Source organism: Camponotus vicinus, unplaced genomic scaffold, assembly GCF_025532165.1.
Source record: "Camponotus vicinus isolate PSW18456_S1 unplaced genomic scaffold, iyCamVici1.0 SCAF_7, whole genome shotgun sequence".
Lineage (NCBI taxonomy): Eukaryota > Metazoa > Arthropoda > Insecta > Hymenoptera > Formicidae > Camponotus > Camponotus vicinus.
The window spans coordinates 18,509,358-18,529,871 of NW_028141979.1; the positions used below are offsets into that span (position 1 = coordinate 18,509,358).

A 20,514-nucleotide genomic window follows, 5' to 3' on the forward strand; every position below is an offset into this window, starting at 1 on the left:
CGTATACCTACAAACCGACAGAGGTAAAGAATTTATCGCCACTACTATACAAAAATTTTTAAAAGAAAAAAACATCTGTTTCCGCGTAGCTCGTAATCCTGATATTAAAGCAGCTATCGTCGAGCGTTTCAATAGAACACTTAAGGAGAGGATGTGGCGTTATTTTACGCATAAAAATACTCGTCGTTATATCGATATTTTGCAGGATATTGTTCGCGCTTACAATCATACTCGTCATTCTAGCATTAAAATGCAACCCGCGGCTGTTACGTTGGAAAATGCGCGTATCGCGCGAGAAAATATGAATCGGCGTTGGAATATCAATGATGATGATGATGATGATGCTGGAGGGAGAAAAAATCGCGGACGCAAACAAAAGTGTAAATACAAAGCGGGCGAACTCGTACGCATCAGTAGAGCAAAAGCGACGTTTGAGAAAGGATACGAGGCTGGTTGGAGCGAAGAAATATTTCGAATTCATCGCGTTCTCGAATGGAGAAGACCTCCTGTATACGAACTAAGTGATTTACAGGGCGAGGTTATAGACGGGATTTTTTAGGAGCAAGAATTAACACATGTTATTAAAGACTTGCGAGAGGGAGAATTTATCGTAGACCGTGTGATAAAAACCAAGGGACGAGGTAACAATAAACAATTACTAGTTAGTTGGCGGGGATATCCTTCTAAATTTGATTCTTGGATACCAGCCTCGAGTTTAATATCAAAATGAGATGGGAAGAATTTTACATAATCCTCCCGAGCAATAGTAGCATGCGATATTTTCCGGAAAATAAAACAACGTGTTTCATCACCGAATTACCTCAACGTATAGACTTAAGCGATCGTTGGGAAGTAGCGCTCACGGAGATCCAGTTTCCGTGTAGCTTTTTACATATACGCCCTGGAGAAGATACATTACAATTCCTCCATGTTAGAAGGAAGAACGAAGAGATAATTCCTGTAGACGATGCCGAAGTATCGTCAGGCGTTTATTCAAATATACGCGATATTATAGAAACGATGAATTACGCGTCCAAATTGGTAAACTCGCATATCGTTTGGGAATTAAAAGTCGGAGGTAGAGTTGTTGCGAAACTTTCTTGCGTAGAAGAGAAATGCGACATGGTCCATTACGTATATTTTTCCGACAAACTTTGTCGAATACTCGGTTTTGATATAGACGGTAAAAAACGTTCACGCTTACTTTTCCCGTCATTTCTTTTTGCGCTCGAGGATGCTACCGGCGATATAATAGCCGACAAACCAGCTAGCTTGTTGCGAGGCATTCCCGACAAACTTTTCGTCTACTGTGACATTTGCGAGCCTTATATCACGGGTGATGTACAATCGCCCCTTCTTCGAATAGTCACGCACAATGCTAGAAATAATTATTTGTTTGCATCTAGCCAGATAACCCATTTTTCGCCAGCACAATACATCGCTCTGCGTCAAACATGTTTCCGAACAATCGAAATAGATATAAGAGATCAACGGGGGAAGGTATACCATTCGAATTCGGAACGTTGACTGTGACTTTGCACTTTAGACGTATCGATTAGATATTATAAAATACACAGAATCTGCGAAAGAGAAAAAGTGCATTTGACCGCTCATTATTATTATTATTAATGGACTATTACTCGGTATATCGCGACGAATTACAGAACGGAGGCGGTCGCGGCGGCGGAATCCCGCGAGTTTTCGTCGGATTGCCCTATCAGCGCGATCACGGAATCGGCAGTTTTCTCGGGGGATTATTCAGACGCGTAATACCATATTTAGGTAAAGCCGCGCGAGCTGTGGGGAAAGAAGCTTTACGAGCCGGCGTTAATACAGAGCGATCCCGAAAAACGATCCGTCTATAAAATGACGTATTACTGACACCATTCTAAGACAATTTTTCCTTTACCAAAATTTAATTTGAAGCGTAGTTTTTGAATTATTAAAGGAAGTAGTTAACGTATGACGGGTCGAATACAAGAGGCAGGCAAGGGTGGCGCGATTCACCGTCAGACGCGGATGCTTACGCGGGGCGCCTGCTGCGATCAGCTGGTCGCTATACACATACAGACACACATGCGAACACATACATTCTCTCTCTGTCTGTCTGTCTGTCTCTCTCTCTCTCTCTCTCTCTCTCTCTCTCTCTCTCTCTCTCTCTCTCTCTCTCTCATTCGCTCACTCACCTGTAATTTTTTTTTTTTTTTTTACGAGAGAGGGGAAAATGCATTTTATGCATACCCACCGGTCGATCCAGTGAGTTATGTGCGACTCGAGTACCAAGTCGAATTACCAACTCGGTACTCCCTACCCACTAAAAACCCCTCTCTTTTCACGAATTTCCTTTGACACACTGTCCCTCTGACTTTCCGAGATCTGTTTTCACATAACGTCAAAAAATAGTTATTATTACCTTGTTCGATGACTTTTGATGTATTGCTGTAATTGCTTGAAGGAGAAATGAATTTTCCGATAGATCGTACGTTTTCAAATTTAACGTAGATATCACGTTGCAAAAGACAAGAAATCCACACTAAATTATTAACTGAAAGTTTTTCTTCTTTCATGAACTGTATTCTTTTATAAACTTTAACGTAATCACATTTATTTACTCACTCGATGAGACGAGAAATTTACTAATGACTCTATCACTAATCACTATTAATCACTGTCGAATAATAACTGTTGGCGATTAAAAATCACTCGATGAAAGAAACACGAGTAGTTGGCACTAGGAGAATTCTAACGCAGGGATCTCAGGGGGGTGAGGGGCGAGGGGATCTCAGCGGCGCGGGGGAATGACGTCACGCAGGATGGAGGGGGGATGACGTCACGCGGGACGGAGGGAATTTCGATGGCGCGGGGGCTGCGGGGCGGGGGACGCACGTATAAACAAAAATGGCGGTATTCCTATGAAGAAGATTTTGGGTCTCTCTCTATTCCTCCCTCTCTCTCGCTCTCTCTCTTTATCCCTTTATATTTCTATCCCTCTCTCTCTCTCCCTCTCCATCCCTCTATCCCTCTATCTATCTCTTTATCCCTTTTATCTCTCTTTCTCTCTGTATTATCGCAAGTATACAATATTAGTCATAAACTTATATTTTGAGATATTTCGGGGTCCGACGTTTTCGAGCAATCTGTGAATCATAGCGAGATAACAACACATTTTTGAGATATTATACAATATTACCAGTTAACAAACAATATAAATAGAAGTATTCTTTGAAGGATTGGGTGGATGGAAATGTGTGCGAAGAAAAATTACGTCATGATTTTGTTACAATTAAAAATATATATATAATTTATTTAAATGTGTGTTTAATAAAAAGTATACAATATAAAAAAATAATAATAATAATATATAAAATAGACCGTCGGGTTATGTTGGGGAAGCCGTTTCTGAAAACAGAAGAAAACATACGCATTTCATTAGTTTAAATTATTTTAATAATTTATTTTAAAATACTTTTGATATATAATAAATTAAGATACTTACAATGTTATCCATCATCTATTTTAATTTGTGCAAATAGGGCACATGTTGCAGGCCAATATTTGATTCAAAGATCTTCTGCACTCTTTGCATGACATATTTTCCAAATGAACATAAGCTATGGTTCTATGTTCTCGAACAGCACTAGTTTCTTCATACTGATCCGGTGCTTCTAGAAAGCATTCGATACAAAATTTTAATCCATTTTCCATGTAGTAATATGAAATGCAACATATCTTTGTTGCTTGATTGTATGTCATTATTTCAGATATGCTTAAATCTCGCTGTTTCTTTTGTAACCGTTCATCAAGAATATCGACACTATTGTCACTATCATAATCACTGTCCTTCGCCAAGGGTTCTATATCAGATCCATCATCTTCCATCTCTCTCCTCTCTCTCTCCTCTCTCTCTATCTCCATCCGCTCCGCCACAACTGGATCCATCCAATAATCGTAATCATCATCCGTATCGTCGTCGATGATAATTACGTTTTCTTCAGCCATTGCACAAGACTAACGAAACACAGAAGAGCAATGAAAGAAATGATACTCTAGTGCAGCAGACCACCGAAACACAGAAGAGCAACGAAAGAAATGATACTCTAGTGCAGCAGAGTCCTCTTCATTATATTTTTTTAACATACGCAATATAAATAGAAGTATTCTTTGAAGGATTGGGCGGATGGAAGTACGTAGATAACAACACATTTTTGAGATATTTCGGGGTCCGACGTTTTCGAGCAATCTGTGAATCATAGCGAGATAACAACACATTTTCAACCCTAGGTTCAGTTACAAAATTTTTTTTCTTTTGTGCCTTCAACAATCTCTGAAAGTTTGTTGGTTGAATATAAGAAGGATCGAAGCGCATCAGATCATAGTACGTGATTTGAAAGCGCATCGACACGACGGTATAGCAAAAGTATAGTCAAAAATTATAGTGTTCTGTCAGAAAGTAATGTTCTGTCAGTGTTGTGTGATAATATAAAAATGGAAGACGAAGATCACGCGTTGTCATCTGACAGTGATTGCATTAGTGACTGCAGTGAGAACTCCACGGAATTCAGAGAGAAAATAGTGTCTGTTGCGGAAATTAATGCTTTAAACGCACGTAGTACAAAATTTTGTATCATATACTTTTATTATTCCACGGGTGGTGCTTTAGCTGTATGTCCTTCGTGTATGATTGCATTGCAAGGCGTGGATAGCCAAATGATGTATGCTGTTCGAAAGCATAAAATTGAGACACTTGATGCGATGGATGGCCGATTCTGTTCAAGTTGTAGCGAGCCGTTGTATATAAGATTTCCGTGCAATATGTGCCCAATTTGCACTCTGTGAAGAAATGGAAAACGTCGAGCAGACTGAATGCGACCTGGTGGAGCGGTCCCGCCAAATTGCCACCTTGGGCGAATATTTTGCATGGCTACAACGATGCAACGAGTACATCGAGTCGCTGGAAGAGCAAAGTCGGATCAAACGACCGCGATTATCGATCGGGAATCGACAATCGCTGATTGCTCGAATCGCGCGACTCGAAGGTGCAAAGACTCGATTGCAGAGACAGTTTATGCCCAGTGGTGGTAATTACAGTGGCGACAATAACGCGGGTGCCGGATGTAGCGCGCATCAAAATGAACTTGTGTGGCGCGAGATTGATACCGCGTTCGATAACCGTATTCTAACCGGTGCTGTGATTAACGCAAACCATATCGAACCTCGTCAATTTCTCGAGGACGCCAAAGACATCGTGCTCGAGCAAGTGCAAGACGTTATAAGAAGATACAACAGTGTAAAATTGAACACTATATTCAACGGTGAATTTGTGTCGGGTGATAAGCGTGCGAATAAAAGTATCAATACGAGAAACTGTGAACTCTTTCGCACGTCTGATTTACACGAGTGGTACGAGCGCAGCGTTATCGAGCCCACTCTAGCATTGCTAGAAGAATTTCAGGAACGCGATAGTGGCTGGGCATTGTCGCGAATACAGAATTTAACTGTAAATATAAATAAGTATAATCCTATGCGCGCGGGATGTTATATTAAATTGCCGCGAGAAATTATGGTGAAGAGAGCTGTAATTAATGTACAATCTAGAGACAATGCGTGTTTCGCGTGGGCAGTGGTGGCCGCTCTATACCCCGCTGAAAGAGACACAAATCGGGAATCTTCATATCCCCACTATACGACGGTGTTAAATGTACAAAATATTGAGTTTCCGATGACGTTGAACCAACTAAAAAAGTTTGAACATATAAACAATATCTCCATCAACGTGTACAGCATCGAGAAAGAAAACAGCATTGTCCCGATACGTCTTTCGGAGCAGAAACGGGATAAACACGTCAACCTGTTGTATGTGGAAGACGGTAACAGCGTCGGACATTTCGCATGGATCAAGAACTTATCCCGGCTCGTGAGCTCGCAACTGAGCAAACACAACGGCCGAAGATATATCTGTGATCGGTATGTATAATTTGAATAATTTATGTAATTATAAAATATAATGCATTGCATAAATCTTTAATTTAAATATTCTTTTACAGATGCTTGCACTATTTCGGATCGGAGGACAAGTTGCAGTCACATACGGTAGACTGCGGAAAAATAAACGACTGCGCTATCCGATTGCCGAGCGATAAGGACAAGTGGCTCGAGTTCAACAACTACACGAGGAAAGAGCGGCTTCCATTTGTGATCTATGCCGATTTGGAATGTGCGTTGACAAAGACTGACGAAGAAAAAAATTATCAGCATCATAAGGTATTTAGTATAGCGTATTATATGCATTGTTCGTTCGACGACTCGTTATCCGCGTACCATTCTCGCCGCAGTATTGATTGTATCGCGTGGTTCGCCGAAGAACTTAAAAATTTAGCGTTACGTGTAAAGACTATTTTAATGACTACAAATGTCTCCATGGTAAATTTAACATCGGACGAGTGGGAAAAATTTCACAGCGCAACGCATTGCCATATTTGCGAAAAACCGTTTACGCAAGAAGACGATACACGCGTACGCGATCATTGTCATTTGACCGGACGATATAGGGGTCCCGCGCACTCAAATTGCAATCTAAATTACAAAGAATCATTATATATTCCGATAGTCTTCCACAATTTATCAGGTTACGACGCGCATTTCATTATCGAGGATATAGCCACAGCGTTCGAAGGGGAAATCGAATTACTTCCAATAACCAAGGAAAAATATATATCGTTTACAAAAACTGTTAAAGTTGCACAAGACAATTGGAAAAATTATATAAAATTAAGTTTTATCGATTCGTACAAATTTCTTACGGCAAGTCTCGACAAATTGGCATCTTATCTAGACAAAGACAAATTCAAAATTTTAAAATCAGAATTTCAAAATTTATCTGCAGAAAATTTCAGTTTATTAACACGGAAAGGCGTCTTTCCGTACGAATACGTCGACTCTGTAGATAGGTTGCAAGATACGTGTTTACCACCGCGCGAATCGTTTTACAGTTCTTTGACCGGTGAAACTATATCCGAGAGCGATTACGCGCACGCCGAGAACATCTGGACGCGATTCTCCATTCGAACGCTAGACGAGTATAGCGATTTGTACCTGAAAATCGACGTCTTGTTATTAGCCGATATTTTTGAAAACTTTCGCGATAGTTGCATCAAAAGTTACGGACTCGACCCCGCGTATTATTATACTCTTCCCGGATACACGTGGGATGCCATGTTAAAGCATACAAAGATTACATTCGAATTGCTTACCGACATCGACATGGTCATGTTTATCGAACGCGGTATACGCGGTGGTCTGAGTCAGTGTTCCAACAGATACGCGCGCGCTAATAACAAGTACATGCAACAATCGTACGATCCATCGAAACCATCGTCGTACTTGATGTATTTCGATGTAAATAATTTGTACGGATGGGCAATGTGTCAACCGTTGCCCTACGCCGATTTTCGATGGGTCGACGACGTGTCGAATTTTGACGTAGCATCGATCGCGTTAGATTCGCCTACGGGTTATATCCTCGAAGTCGATCTCGAGTATCCGCAACATCTTCACGATACGCACATTGACCTACCGTTTTGCCCGACACGCGACAAGCCGCCCGGCAAGCGGCAAGACAAACTCCTCGCAACGCTATACGATAAGAAGCGTTACGTGATACACTACCGTAACCTACAGCAATGTACGCGACACGACCTTCGCGTTACAAAAATACATCGCATATTACAATTTACACAATCTCCGTGGCTTCGCAGTTATATCGAATTAAATACACAGTTTAGAACACTCGCGAAAAATGATTTTGAAAAAAATTTATATAAACTGATGAATAACGCGGTATTTGGTAAGACGATGGAAAATGTGCGTAATCGTGTCGATGTAAAATTATTAACAAAGTGGGACGGACGATACGGAGCAGAAGCAATGATAGCGAAACCAAATTTTCATAGTAGAAGCGTCTTTTCGGAAAATTTGGTTGCCATAGAATTACGCAAACTTGAAGTGAAATTTTATAAACCAATCTATGTCGGCATGTGCATACTCGACATTTCTAAAACGTGCTTGTACGAATTTCATCATGAGTACATGTCACCGCTATATCGTGATAAATGCCGGGTAATGTACACCGACACAGACAGTCTTATATACCACATTGAGTGCGAAGATGTCTATGAAAATATGAAACATGATATCGCTAGTTTCGATACGAGCGATTATCCAATTGATAACGCGTACGGTATACCGCTCGTGAATAAAAAAGTACCGGGTTTAATGAAAGATGAAAATAACGGCGCGATAATGACCGAATTCGTCGGGCTTAGAGCAAAAATGTATGCGATGAGAGTGGACGGGAAAAAGGATACGAAGAAGGTTAAAGGTGTCAAAAGTAACGTTGTTGCGAGAACGATAACATTCGACGATTACACGCGGTGTCTGAATGACGAAATAGAAATGACACGACAGCAATCTTGCATAAGATCGAAATTGCACAAAGTGTATACCGTCCGCGAGACGAAAATTGCTCTGAGTCCGTACGATGACAAGCGGTATATCGTACCTGATTCGACCGACACATTACCATGGGGACATTATAGGATACCCTTATAATATAATATATATAATGTAATGTAATATAGTATGTGATATAATGTCAGATATTATTTTTGTATATGTATCTCATATGTATATGTATTTCATATATTGTATTATATACGATTATTGGAAAGGATGTATTAATAAAGATTTTTGTATTTTTATATATTTCATGTATATTTTTTATATGTTGTACATATTTTTTCTTAAATTTAAAAATAAATACAATTTGTATGAATTAAATCACATTGTCCTTATGTATCCAAGAATTGTGCGAATTGTCAAATCCCAACCATTTCACGTAAACCTCGTTACCCCTCCTACGCAGTATTTTCTCCACGAGATACACGTCCGGATAATTCGCGCGATGCAACTCGTACTCGTAGAACGCTCCAGCAATAGATTTTTTGCGATAATCCTCCAGTAGATAGCTTACGGGATTAGTATGTTGTACTTTTGCAATTTTAAACACTTCGGTTGTCCAATTTGGCGTGTAACCTTTCTCGAAAACTGTCTTGTACTTGCTAACGCGTACCGAGTCACCTACTTTGAATTTCGCCGGACCCGCGATATTTACATGGTTGTACACAGTAGCCAAGAGTCTTTCAGCGATCGCGGGAGTAACGTCGACGGGTCGCATACCGATTGTTCGATGCTTGCGCGCGTTGTAATCCGATACGAGTCGCGGCAACGCGCTGATCCACTTGTAAGATCCGTTCAGCGTAAACATCTTCCACATGTCGTTTTTCAGTGTGCGATTGAATCGCTCAACGATCGATGCCTTCAATACCGAATATGTAGAATAGTGATTGATGTCATGTTTCCGCATGAGCCGTTGCACGTCAGCGTTATAAAATTCCTTCCCCATATCAGTCTGTAAGTTTTTCGGACATCTTTTGCTATCTCGAATTATCTCGGCGATAGCGTCAGCTGTCTCGCTTCCACCTTTACTCTTGAGTGGTATGGCCCACGCGTGCTTGCTCAACGCATCTATGACTGTGAGTATGTAGTGGTAACCTCTGTTGAAACGAGAGTACGGACGCATCTCGACAATGTCAGCTTGCCACAGGTCATCGTATCCCCGCACTATGACGTGTCTTCGGGGAAAATTTTTTCTCGCTGGCGCGTGCAATTCGTTCACCAACTGCCGTTTCTCTAAACTATGTTGTTTCTTCACTTCCTCGGTTATTCCCGATCGCCGATCCATCGTTGTTTCGATTCGTCGATCAAACGATGTGTGCCTCGAGTATCACCGTGCGTTTTATCATTCGTTGCTAGACGTTCCTGGCCCGTTCGATAGCCGTTCAAAGCTGTTCGATAGCCGTTCATAGCCGTTCGATAGCCATTCATAGCTGTTCGATAGCCGTTCCCAACCCGTTCGATAAACCTTTGTAGATGCTCATAGCTGTTCGATAACCGTTCTAGCTGTTCGATAGCCGTTCCCAACCCGTTCGATAAACCTTTGTAGATGTTTAATAATTGTACAATAGCCGTTCCTAAACCGTTCACTACAGCCGCTCATTACAGGTTGATAGCCGTTTCTGAATTAGTGTTAATCGCACGCCGAAGCTCGTTTATCGCAGTCTGCAAAGCTCGCACATCCTTCTCGAACGCAGTCAGCTTCTCGTCTGATTCTTTCTGCTGATTCTTCAACGTTTTAACGCATTGTTCCACGTACAGTTTGTTGACTGCATCGGTATCAGCCTCAGGTTGCGCTACACGGCGAATCTTGCGCGACCTCGCGTCATAGTACGTAGCGACGCGACACAGAGCGTTTTGACGCAAGTAACTTGTCACCGATTTACCCCAATGATCGCTAGTTCTAATTGCTTCATTTCTCTGTTCGAATAATCCAAATTTGTTGATGGGCATTTTTTTCTCGATGCGAGTGACGTCGATCGACTGATTAGTTTCGTCGAGACACCGTTTAATTTATAATAAGGCCGACTTCGCGAAGTTCCTCTATAATCGACAGGATCTCGTTGTCGTGAGCGTTGTGGCCAGCTCGGCGCGAAGCGTCGAGCAATCGTAGACGATCCACTAGCTCGTTGGGATCGTCCCAGTGCACGTAATCGATCTTATTGTCGGTTAGCGTCATCGCGCGAGGCATGAATACTCCCGTACCGCATTTTTTCTTTTTCAATTCGATCGACATCAACGGTGCAATTATGTGTTTATACTTGTATCCCCTGTTGCTCTTTAATTGACCTTGCGCATCATATTGACGTTTATGCGCACTCGTCGCCATTAATATGCTCTTATATTTTTGCATATCGTCCTCAGTGTATATGTCATCATCGGGAATTCTCTTGAAGATCAACTCGTATAATCCAGGTGTACCAATGTACCTCACTTTGTCTATGATTATAGAGTCATCTGCGCCGATGTCGAATCGTTTGTTACCGAGCCACATTTCATTCTCGTCGAAATAGACACCGTACACGTGATCGATCTGGTTTTTTTTATCGCCACTAAGGAGAGCGCCCATGTACTTTTGTGCCAGTGGCCCGAAGTGCTCTCGTAACATTTTTTGACCTTCCAACGTTTGTAACATGTTTCGAACAGATGGTGATTCGAGCGGGTTGCCCGTGGTTTCGAAAACATTTTCGATTGCGAGTGATTCGGGTATCGTGGGTTGTACGATTCTCGTTGTCGCGGACGGTGTGGAGGTTATCAGCGGTTCATCCGATGTATGCGGTGTCGATAAACGATTCGCCTTCAATCGTTGTCTCTTTTTCGGTGTCGTATCCTCCTCCTCCTCCTCCTCTTCCTCTTCCTCCTTGTACCGCTTGATGGGTAACGTTTTAATTATAGCGTCAGCGTTACTCTCCGGCTCGTTTTTCACCGCGATTAAGCTAGAGTTGTCGACGATTTTTTGTAGTGGCTCGATAATAGGCCTAAAATGGGTCTTGACCGCGATATCGTCGTCGATCTTACCGGTCTTCAAAGCGCGATGTTTCTTGCGGATCGATTCGCTCGTTTTCTCAATCTCCCTCGCAATCTTTTCACGCTCGCGAATATTATTGTTTTCAGCCATGTCGACAGAGTGTGTCGGCAGCGACTAATCGTTTTGCGGTATCGCGAACACGTTAAATCCTTTTCTGTATCGCCCGTTCGTAAATGAGCTGTCCTTATCTATCACTAGGAATCCATACTTTTGTTGCCAACAAGTACGACATAATTCACTGAAATCCCCGTACGACATGTCGGTATTCACGTGATCGTTGTACACGTGTTTCAAGTTGGTACCGTCCTGTTTAAACAAGATCAGCAGGTTCGCGTTGTCGCGTATAAGATGTTTTGGTATTCTCGCGTACGTCTGACAGAGATAGAAGCAGTCGACGTTCGAGTGACGACCCATTGAGAAGTACTCTCTTATCGTATTTTGCTTGTCGCACGCCACGTCATCGAAGACGAAAATCGAGTTTGGACGTGCCTCGCTCGGTGGAATGACGTCACTGTTATTGGAGAACGTAAAATAACCGATTTCGTCAATCGGCGTCAACAAATTCTCCAGATATCGATATTTCGGCTGTTGCAGCGACTTCGAGTACACGTACACGTTCTCGAAACGTACACCATGCGGACTTTCCAGTAGACTTATCAGAACGTTGGTTTTACCACAATTCGAGGGGCCGCAAACGATCGCGCGTATAGTAGTCGGTAGCATCGTACCATGCCTGCGCATCTCCGCGTTGTCCTCCATTGATCGTAATCTGTCGTCGCAATTTGTCACGCATATCGTCAAAGGTTGTCGTACGAATCTCATTTTTTCAACACTGCTGATTGGATCGAACGCCTGCCTATTTATAGGTGCGCGAAATCACGAGTCGCTCAGTAGAGAAAAAATGTTCATCCTGCTAACAAATCCTTCCGATATTCGCGATTTGAGCGTCGAACAGCTACAATTTGTGTCGAAAGCAGTTCTATTGAGAACGTGCGGTGATTACGTCCACTACGTGTGGGACAAACTTCCGGAACACATAAAAGCGGATCCGGAGGTTCAGACGTATCGTCGCTGTTACGAACACTACAATCAGCCGTGTCAGGAAACGCACATCGACGGTCCGGCGCCGTTGATAAAGAATTGCGGCGAATGTCAACGAAAATAGGTAGAGGCCTATTAAATCACGCGATAAACGCACTTCCGATCGAATTCCATATTCCCGGCTATCAGTTTTGCGGACCAGGCACGCGGTTGCAAAAGCGATTAGTCAGAGGCGATCGAGGTGTCAACCCATTGGACGCGGCGTGTCGCGAACACGATATAGCATACTCTCGGAGCAACGATCTCACCGAGAGACACGCGGCGGATAGGATACTCGCTGAGAAAGCGCGGAATCGCATCGTTGCGAAAGATTCGACTCTCGGTGAGAGAGCCGCCGCCACAACTGTCTGGGCAGCGATGAAAGCCAAGACGAAGCTCGGTATGGGTCTGAAGACGAAGACGAAGAAAAGAACGGTGAAGAAACGGATACTTCCGGTAGCGAAATGCGGCGGTGTATTGCCGATTCTACCAATGTTGGGTGCGCTCGGATCCCTGATCGGTGGAGCGGCTGGTGTAGCGAAAGTGGTGAACGACGGAAAAGCCGCGCAACGTCAGTTGCAAGAGATGCTACGTCACAATCGCGCCATGGAAGGTCACGGATTATATCTCGCTCCTTACAAATACGGACGAGGAGCCTCAACAAGGAGAAAAAAAAAAACGTCAAAGAGACGCTAAAAATGCCGCAGGGCGCAACTACCAACGTACAATTGCTACAATTGGCAAAACGTATGCGCATTCCATATTTTAGAGATGTTTTCATGCGCGACTCTTTACCGATCGGTGGTATATATCGAAACGAGAGCGGCATCGTAAATTTGGATAGCGTCGAAGGACCAGGTACTCATTGGGTAGCGTATGCAAAGAGGGGGAATCGCGCTATATATTTCGACAGTTTCGGCAATCTTCGACCGCCGAATGAATTGGTGCGATATCTCGGACGAAACGTAACGAAGATACAGTACAATTACACACCTGTTCAAACTTACGATCAGAGCATCTGCGGACAATTGTGCTTGCAGTTTCTTCGAACGGTCGATGCATGTGAATTTAAAGACAGATATTGCGCTATTTAACTCAGTATTCGTTAAACAGTTTCGTCGACATGTCTATGACATTCACGTTGACTGGGAAGAGTAGCGTTCTCACGGCAAACTTCTTTCCCACCGTAGATTTGAGCGACGGCGAATACGAGCTCGGTCTAACGGATTTTGAGACTTATCACACGATACCGAATGTGAATTCCTCGAATAATAAATTTTACTTTGGCAAAGACGACGAAGAAATTACGATTCCCGAGGGATCGTATGAGTTGCAAAATATACATGAATTTTTGAAACATGCAATTTCACGGAAACATCGCGATGAGAAACACATTGACGGCGATGACTATGAAGATGATGATGAATATCCGATAGTGCTCCGCGCTAATTACAATACAATGAGGAGCGAGATCAAATGTGCCTACAGAATAAACTTTACCAAACCCGTCAACATTGGATCGCTGCTAGGATTCTCGAATCGTATTCTCGAGCCGCGAAAATGGTACGAATCAAACCTGCCGATTAACATTCTCAACGTGAATATTATCCGTATAGAGTGTAACGTGACCGCGGGTGCGTACAACAACGGCATACTCGTTCATACGATACATGAATTTTCACCGAGGGTACCACCGGGATATAAGATATCGGAAACGCCTGCACAGATCATTTACCTGCCGATCATCGCGCGGAGCATTACGGATTTAACGTTACGCGTTGTCGACCAGAACGGACGATTGCTCGATTTTCGAGGAGAAGAGATCACCGTAAGATTGCATGTACGTATGCGACGTATGAGATGCTCGTATTGAACGGATCGAAAGACGTGAGAGATAACGCAATCTTTACGAGACCAGCAACACCACCACCACCAACAACAACAACAACAACGTCGACGTTTGCTAATATCAAATCATCCAAGAAAAAGAAACTCAGCGCATCGAACGTTGCGTTTTTACAATCTTTGGGATTTGCGGTGCGAAACAGCTGAACGATGACCGACATTCTCAACATCGGTGATGAACCGATCTTTGACAACCGTATCGTCAAGATCGAGACTCACACGTATAACCCGTTCGCCAATACAACGTTCGGACACAGTGACGAGATAAGAATACCCATACAACAACAGGATCTGTATACGCTGCCGTACGAGAGTTTCCTATACATCGAGGGACAACTAACGAAAAACAGAACAACAGTTGAAGGAGAAAGTGATGTGATACTGGGACATAATTGCGTCGCATTCATGTTCGATGAGATTCGATACGAACTCGATGGCGTTGAGATTGATCGCAATAGAAACGTAGGAATAACTACTACGCTCAAAAACTATGTAACGGTATCATCCGATAGAATTGTGATTATGAAAAACGCCGGCTGGGAGCCGCCGACCTATTCGCATGGTCATTTCAATTTTTGCGTACCGCTCCACATGTTATTGGGATTTTGCGAGGATTATAAACGAGTGGTGATTAACGCTCGTCACGAATTGATCTTAATACGATCGCGCAACGATAATAATTGTCTGGTTGGAAGTTCAACGCTGGAGCCTGTGATGACCATATTCAAGATACAATGGCGAATGCCTCACGTGCTGTTGAGCGAGATCGAAAAACTGTCGATGCTGCGTGCTCTGGAAAGCGGACGATATCTCAGCATGGGTTTTCGCTCGTGGGATCTGTACGAGTATCCGCTATTGCAGCTTACAACGAAGCATTCGTGGGCCATTAAGACCTCGACTCAGCTGGAGAAACCACGCTACGTTGTCTTCGCCCTGCAAACAGGCCGGAAGAATGCCTTGTCTAAGAATGTATCTCAATTCGACGACTGCAAATTGATCAATGTGAAACTCTATCTGAACTCGGAATGTTATCCGTACGACGATATGAACCTGGATTTCGATAAAAACAGATGGTCCATTCTGTACGACACGTACGCGCGCTTCTGCAAGAACTATTACGGATACGAGTATCTCGAGCCGAGTCTCTCCGTCTTAACGTTTCAAGAACTCGGTCCGTTCGTGATTATCGATTGTTCTCGACAAAACGAATCGGTCAAGAGCGCAACGGTGGATGTGAGATTGGAATTCGAATGTAAGGAGAACGTACCGGCGAATACTACTGCGTACTGTCTCATCATACACGATCGTGTGATCCAGTACAATCCGTTGACCAACGTTGTACGCAAAATCACCTAAGCGATAACATCGACACAAGAGAGGGGAGGAGGAGGAGGAGGAGGATATAAATCAAAGTGCTGCGAGATGATTTTAGAGTTTGCCATTCCTCTCGACTGACGTATCGAAGAGAGAAAGAGAGAGATCTCGTCATGTCTATACCAACGTTTGTGGATCTGCAAGGATTTATTGTCGGGAGAAATTTTGTCGTGAAAGAAGCGGCAGTCCTGAGGAAGGGATATGTTCTCTCGCATTATTTTTTCGCAAGTCCTGTACCGTGGAGCGTGCTAACAAAATCTGAGCGATGTCAAGTCTCATGGGTGATTAGAAATCATCACGGATTACAATGGGAAGACGGAAACGTTCCGTATGGCTTGGCTCAGCGTGTAATTACAACAGCTATCGTTGGTATGATACACGAAGAAGAAGAAGAAGAATCGTCTGTCGTGTACGTTAAAGGACTTGAAAAGCGAAAATGGTTGACCGATATACTAGGCGATGTGGGAAACGGCTATATTATTGAAACTTTAGATGCTGACTATGAAGATATTGATTCTCTAAATAAATTAGATATTACCAATAGTATGCGATGTGGAAAACATGTTAAGAATTGTGCATTACAAAATGTATTTAAAATATTTAACTGGTGGTCGCAACGCCTGAAAGAATTGCAAGAAAATAAAATATGTAAACATTAATATGTTTTATCTCTTATTTCCCCTCCCTAAACCTTTCCATGCGTTTCTAAGAATTTTTTGTCTGAGCGTTATCTCCCCTTCTCCTAAAACTCAAAACGTTAGAAGTATTAATCCCTCCACCACATTATACTTTTGGAAGATGAGCGTCATCCATACTCGGTTATTTCTTATACGATCAGTGTCGCGTTAACACCGCTCTCGTGGTTCACTTTTCATAACTCCCAGAGAAATGTACTACGTCGAAAGAAGCAGCAGCGGCAGCGGCGTCGGAAGACGCGTGAATAATTACGTATCGAGTCGTGATAAAACTCGATCGTTTGAGAACAAATGTGACGAGTAAGTTTTTCGTTTAACTTCTTTCTATTTTTATATTTTTACAAATTGTATTACTATTATTTAATTTTAATTTTTCTGTAGCATTTCGTTGGAACGTCGTGCGGTTCGTATACTAGGTAGACGATACGCATTGACAGCTACGGGATTCAAATTCCTCGACATTGGTATCAACGTGGGTCCACCGAGTTACGTGGAGATTGCCATAGGAGATCATCGAGGAAAGGAACTGATATTATCTCTCGAAACGTGGAAGGGACTCTACGAGCAACGTCGTAATATTCAAAATTTCCTTCGGAACGACTCTAAAGATGACTTCAATTTCATAAGCGTTGGACCGCTAACAGTGAGAGTTCGTACGATTAACGACGTCAAACTCATAAGTCTCGAATCTTCAAACGTATGCTTGATGATGGTCGAATCGACGTTACATCGCATGTTCGATCTCGATCACTGCATAGATGTAACTTTTGATCGATTGGATAAAATTATCCAAACAGTTGATGTCAAGTTTACGCAATTCTCCAATATCGCGTCCACTGTAATAAATCCGAAAGAAATATCAAATGTAATACGCGCGAGTGCTGCTTTCAACAAGCATCAACTCGTCGATTGCGAACTGGCAGCTTTAGTTTTTAGTCCATAGTACGTAAGAAAAATATATAAAATATAAATAAAGAGTTTTAAGTCAAAATCATGACGTAATTTCTTCGCACGCATTTCCATCCACCCAATCCTTCAAAGAATATTTCTATTTATATTGTTTGTTAACTGGTAATATTGTATACTTGCGATAATACAGAGATGACAGAGAGAGATAAAAGGGATAAAGAGAGAAAGAGAGAGGGATATTCAGAGATTGTTGGAGGCACAAAATAAAAATTCTTTTGTAACTGAACCTAGGGTTGAAAATGTGTTGTTATCTCGCTATGATTCATAGATTGCTCGAAAACGTCGGACCCCGAAATATTTCAAAAAATGTGTTGTTATCTACGTACTTCCATCCGCCCAATTCTCCAAAGAATACTTCTATTTATATTGTGTATGTTAAAAAAAAAATATAATGAAGAGGACTCTGCTGCACTAGAGTATCATTTCTTTCGTTGCTCTTCTGTGTTTCGGTAGTCTGCTGCACTAGAGTATCATTTCTTTCGTTGCTCTTCAGTGTTTCGGTGGTTTTGTGCAATGGCTGAAGAAAACATAATTATCATCGACGACGATACTGATGATGATGATTACGATTGGATGGATCCAGTTGTGGCGGAGAGGATGGAGATAGAGAGAGAGGAGAGAGAGAGGAGAGAGATGGAAGATGATAATCTCTATGAATCAGACGAGGAAATAGAAATAGAACCCATAGCAGACAGTGATTATGAGAGTGATAGTAGTGATGAACTAATACACACTAAACATCGAAATTTAGACTTGACTGAAATAATGGCATTGGATCACACGAAGATATGTTGTATATCTTACTACTATGTAAAAGATGAGTCCAAATATTGTACCGAGTGCTTCTACAGATTATCATTCCTGTTCTTAGAAGCTGGTATTGTTCGGGAACATAGATGCACATATTATGAACATTTGGAAAATATGTCATGCAAAGAGTGCAGAAGATCTTTGAATCAAATATTGGCCTGCAACATGTGCCCTATTTGCACAAATTAAAATAGATGATGGATAACATTGTAAGTATCTTAATTTATTATATATCAAAAGTATTTTAAAATAAATTATTAAAATAATTTAAACTAATGAAATGCGTATGTTTTCTTCTGTTTTCAGAAACGGCTTCCCCAACATAGCCCGACGGTCTATTTTATATATTATTATTATTATTTTTTTATATTGTATACTTTTTATTAAACACACATTTAAATAAATTATATATATATTTTTAATTGTAACAAAATCATGACGTAATTTTTCTTCGCACACATTTCCATCCACCCAATCCTTCAAAGAATACTTCTATTTATATTGTTTGTTAACTGGTAATATTGTATAATATCTCAAAAATGTGTTGTTATCTCGCTATGATTCACAGATTGCTCGAAAACGTCGGACCACGAAATATCTCAAAATATAAGTTTATGACTAATATTGTATACTTGCGATAATACAGAGAGAAAGAGAGATAAAAGGGATAAAGAGATAGATAGAGGGATAGAGGGATGGAGAGAGAGAGAGAGAGGGATAGAAATATAAAGGGATAAAGAGAGAGAGCGAGAGAGAGGGAGGAATAGAGAGAGACCCAAAATCTTCTTCATAGGAATACCGCCATTTTTGTTTATACGTGCGTCCCCCGCCCCGCAGCCCCCGCGCCATAGAAATTCCCTCCGTCCCACGTGACGTCATCCCCCCTCCATCCTGCGTGACGTCATTCCCCCGCGCCGCTGAGATCCCCTCGCCCCTCACCCCCCTGAGATCCCTGCGTTAGAATTCTCCTAGTGCTAACTACTAACACGCGCGGACACGTTACTACACGACGCGACGACGCGACAATGCGACGATAATTACTCGGCGACTGCAAGCAGTTTTTTGTCATGGTAGGTTGCGGTAGGTTAAGGTACTACTGGCGCTATCGAACGCGATCATGTGTTCGATTGAAGAATGCGATAAACATAATAAACATTTAACATATTAATATTATTACTATCATGAATGTGTGTGATATCCATACATCGTATGATATCTATTTAAAAATTAATTAGATTAAATAATGTTTTTAAAATATTTATTACTTTTACTATTATCATAAAAAATATTAATATTAAATATTTATTTAACTATTTTATCTATTTATTTATTTATTCATCTATTTCACCTATTTATTTTTAACTATTTATTATCAATGACCGATTTTCGATCATTGATAATAAATAGTTAAAAATAAATAGGTGAAATAGATAAATAAATAAATAAATAGATAAAATAGTTAAATAAATATTTAATATTAATATTTTTTATGATAATAGTAAAAGTAATAAATATTTTAAAAACACTTATTTAATCTAATTAATTTTTAAATAGATATCATACGATGTATGGATATCACACACATTCATGATAGTAATAATATTAATATGTTAAATGTTTATTATGTTTATCGCATTCTTCAATCGAACACATGATCGCGTTCGATAGCGCCAGTAGTACCTTAACCTACCGCAACCTACCATGACAAAAAACTGCTTGCAGTCGCCGAGTAATTATCGTCGCATTGTCGCGTCGTCGCGTCGTGTAGTAACGTGTCCGCGCGTGTTTCTTTCATCGAGTGATTTTTAATCACCAACAGTTATTATTCGACAGTGATTAATAGTGATTAGTGATAGAGTCATTAGTAAATTTCTCGTCTCATCGAGTGAGTAAATAAATGTGATTACGTTAAAGTTTATAAAAGAATACAGTTCATGAAAGAAGAAAAACTTTCAGTTAATAATTTAGTGTGGATTTCTTGTCTTTTGCAACGTGATATCTACGTTAAATTTGAGAACGTACGATCTATCGGAAAATTCATTTCTCCTTCAAGCAATTACAGCAATACATCAAAAGTCATCGAACAAGGTAATAATAACTATTTTTTGACGTTATGTGAAAACAGATCTCGGGAAATCAGAG

The 20,514-nt window shown here is 41.3% G+C and overlaps 4 protein-coding genes across 4 annotated transcripts; 3 read left to right on the plus strand and 1 right to left on the minus strand.

Moving 5' to 3' along the window:
- Positions 1 to 2,828: 2,828 nt before the first annotated feature.
- LOC145974371 (uncharacterized) lies at positions 2,829 to 9,366 on the plus strand. Its single transcript, XM_083104163.1, has 2 exons — positions 2,829 to 5,964; positions 6,045 to 9,366. Exons 1-2 carry the CDS (start codon positions 4,841 to 4,843, stop codon positions 8,605 to 8,607), a joined length of 3,687 nt encoding a protein of 1,228 aa, XP_082960289.1. The 5' UTR covers positions 2,829 to 4,840; the 3' UTR covers positions 8,608 to 9,366.
- Positions 9,367 to 9,699: 333 nt separating this feature from the next.
- On the plus strand, positions 9,700 to 13,421 carry LOC145974374 (uncharacterized). Its single transcript, XM_083104167.1, has one exon. It carries the CDS (start codon positions 12,689 to 12,691, stop codon positions 13,313 to 13,315), a length of 627 nt encoding a protein of 208 aa, XP_082960293.1. The 5' UTR covers positions 9,700 to 12,688; the 3' UTR covers positions 13,316 to 13,421.
- LOC145974373 (uncharacterized) lies at positions 10,519 to 11,631 on the minus strand. The gene has a single exon (XM_083104165.1). The coding sequence runs from the start codon at positions 11,627 to 11,629 to the stop codon at positions 10,520 to 10,522; it is 1,110 nt and encodes a 369-aa protein (XP_082960291.1). The 5' UTR covers positions 11,630 to 11,631; the 3' UTR covers position 10,519.
- A 1,251-nt stretch (positions 13,422 to 14,672) lies between the features above and the next one.
- Positions 14,673 to 19,071, plus strand: LOC145974372 (uncharacterized). The gene is made up of 3 exons (XM_083104164.1): positions 14,673 to 16,893; positions 16,975 to 18,581; positions 18,679 to 19,071. The coding sequence occupies exon 1, from the start codon at positions 14,675 to 14,677 to the stop codon at positions 15,878 to 15,880; it is 1,206 nt and encodes a 401-aa protein (XP_082960290.1). The 5' UTR covers positions 14,673 to 14,674; the 3' UTR covers positions 15,881 to 16,893; positions 16,975 to 18,581; positions 18,679 to 19,071.
- The last annotated feature ends 1,443 nt before the right edge of the window (positions 19,072 to 20,514 follow it).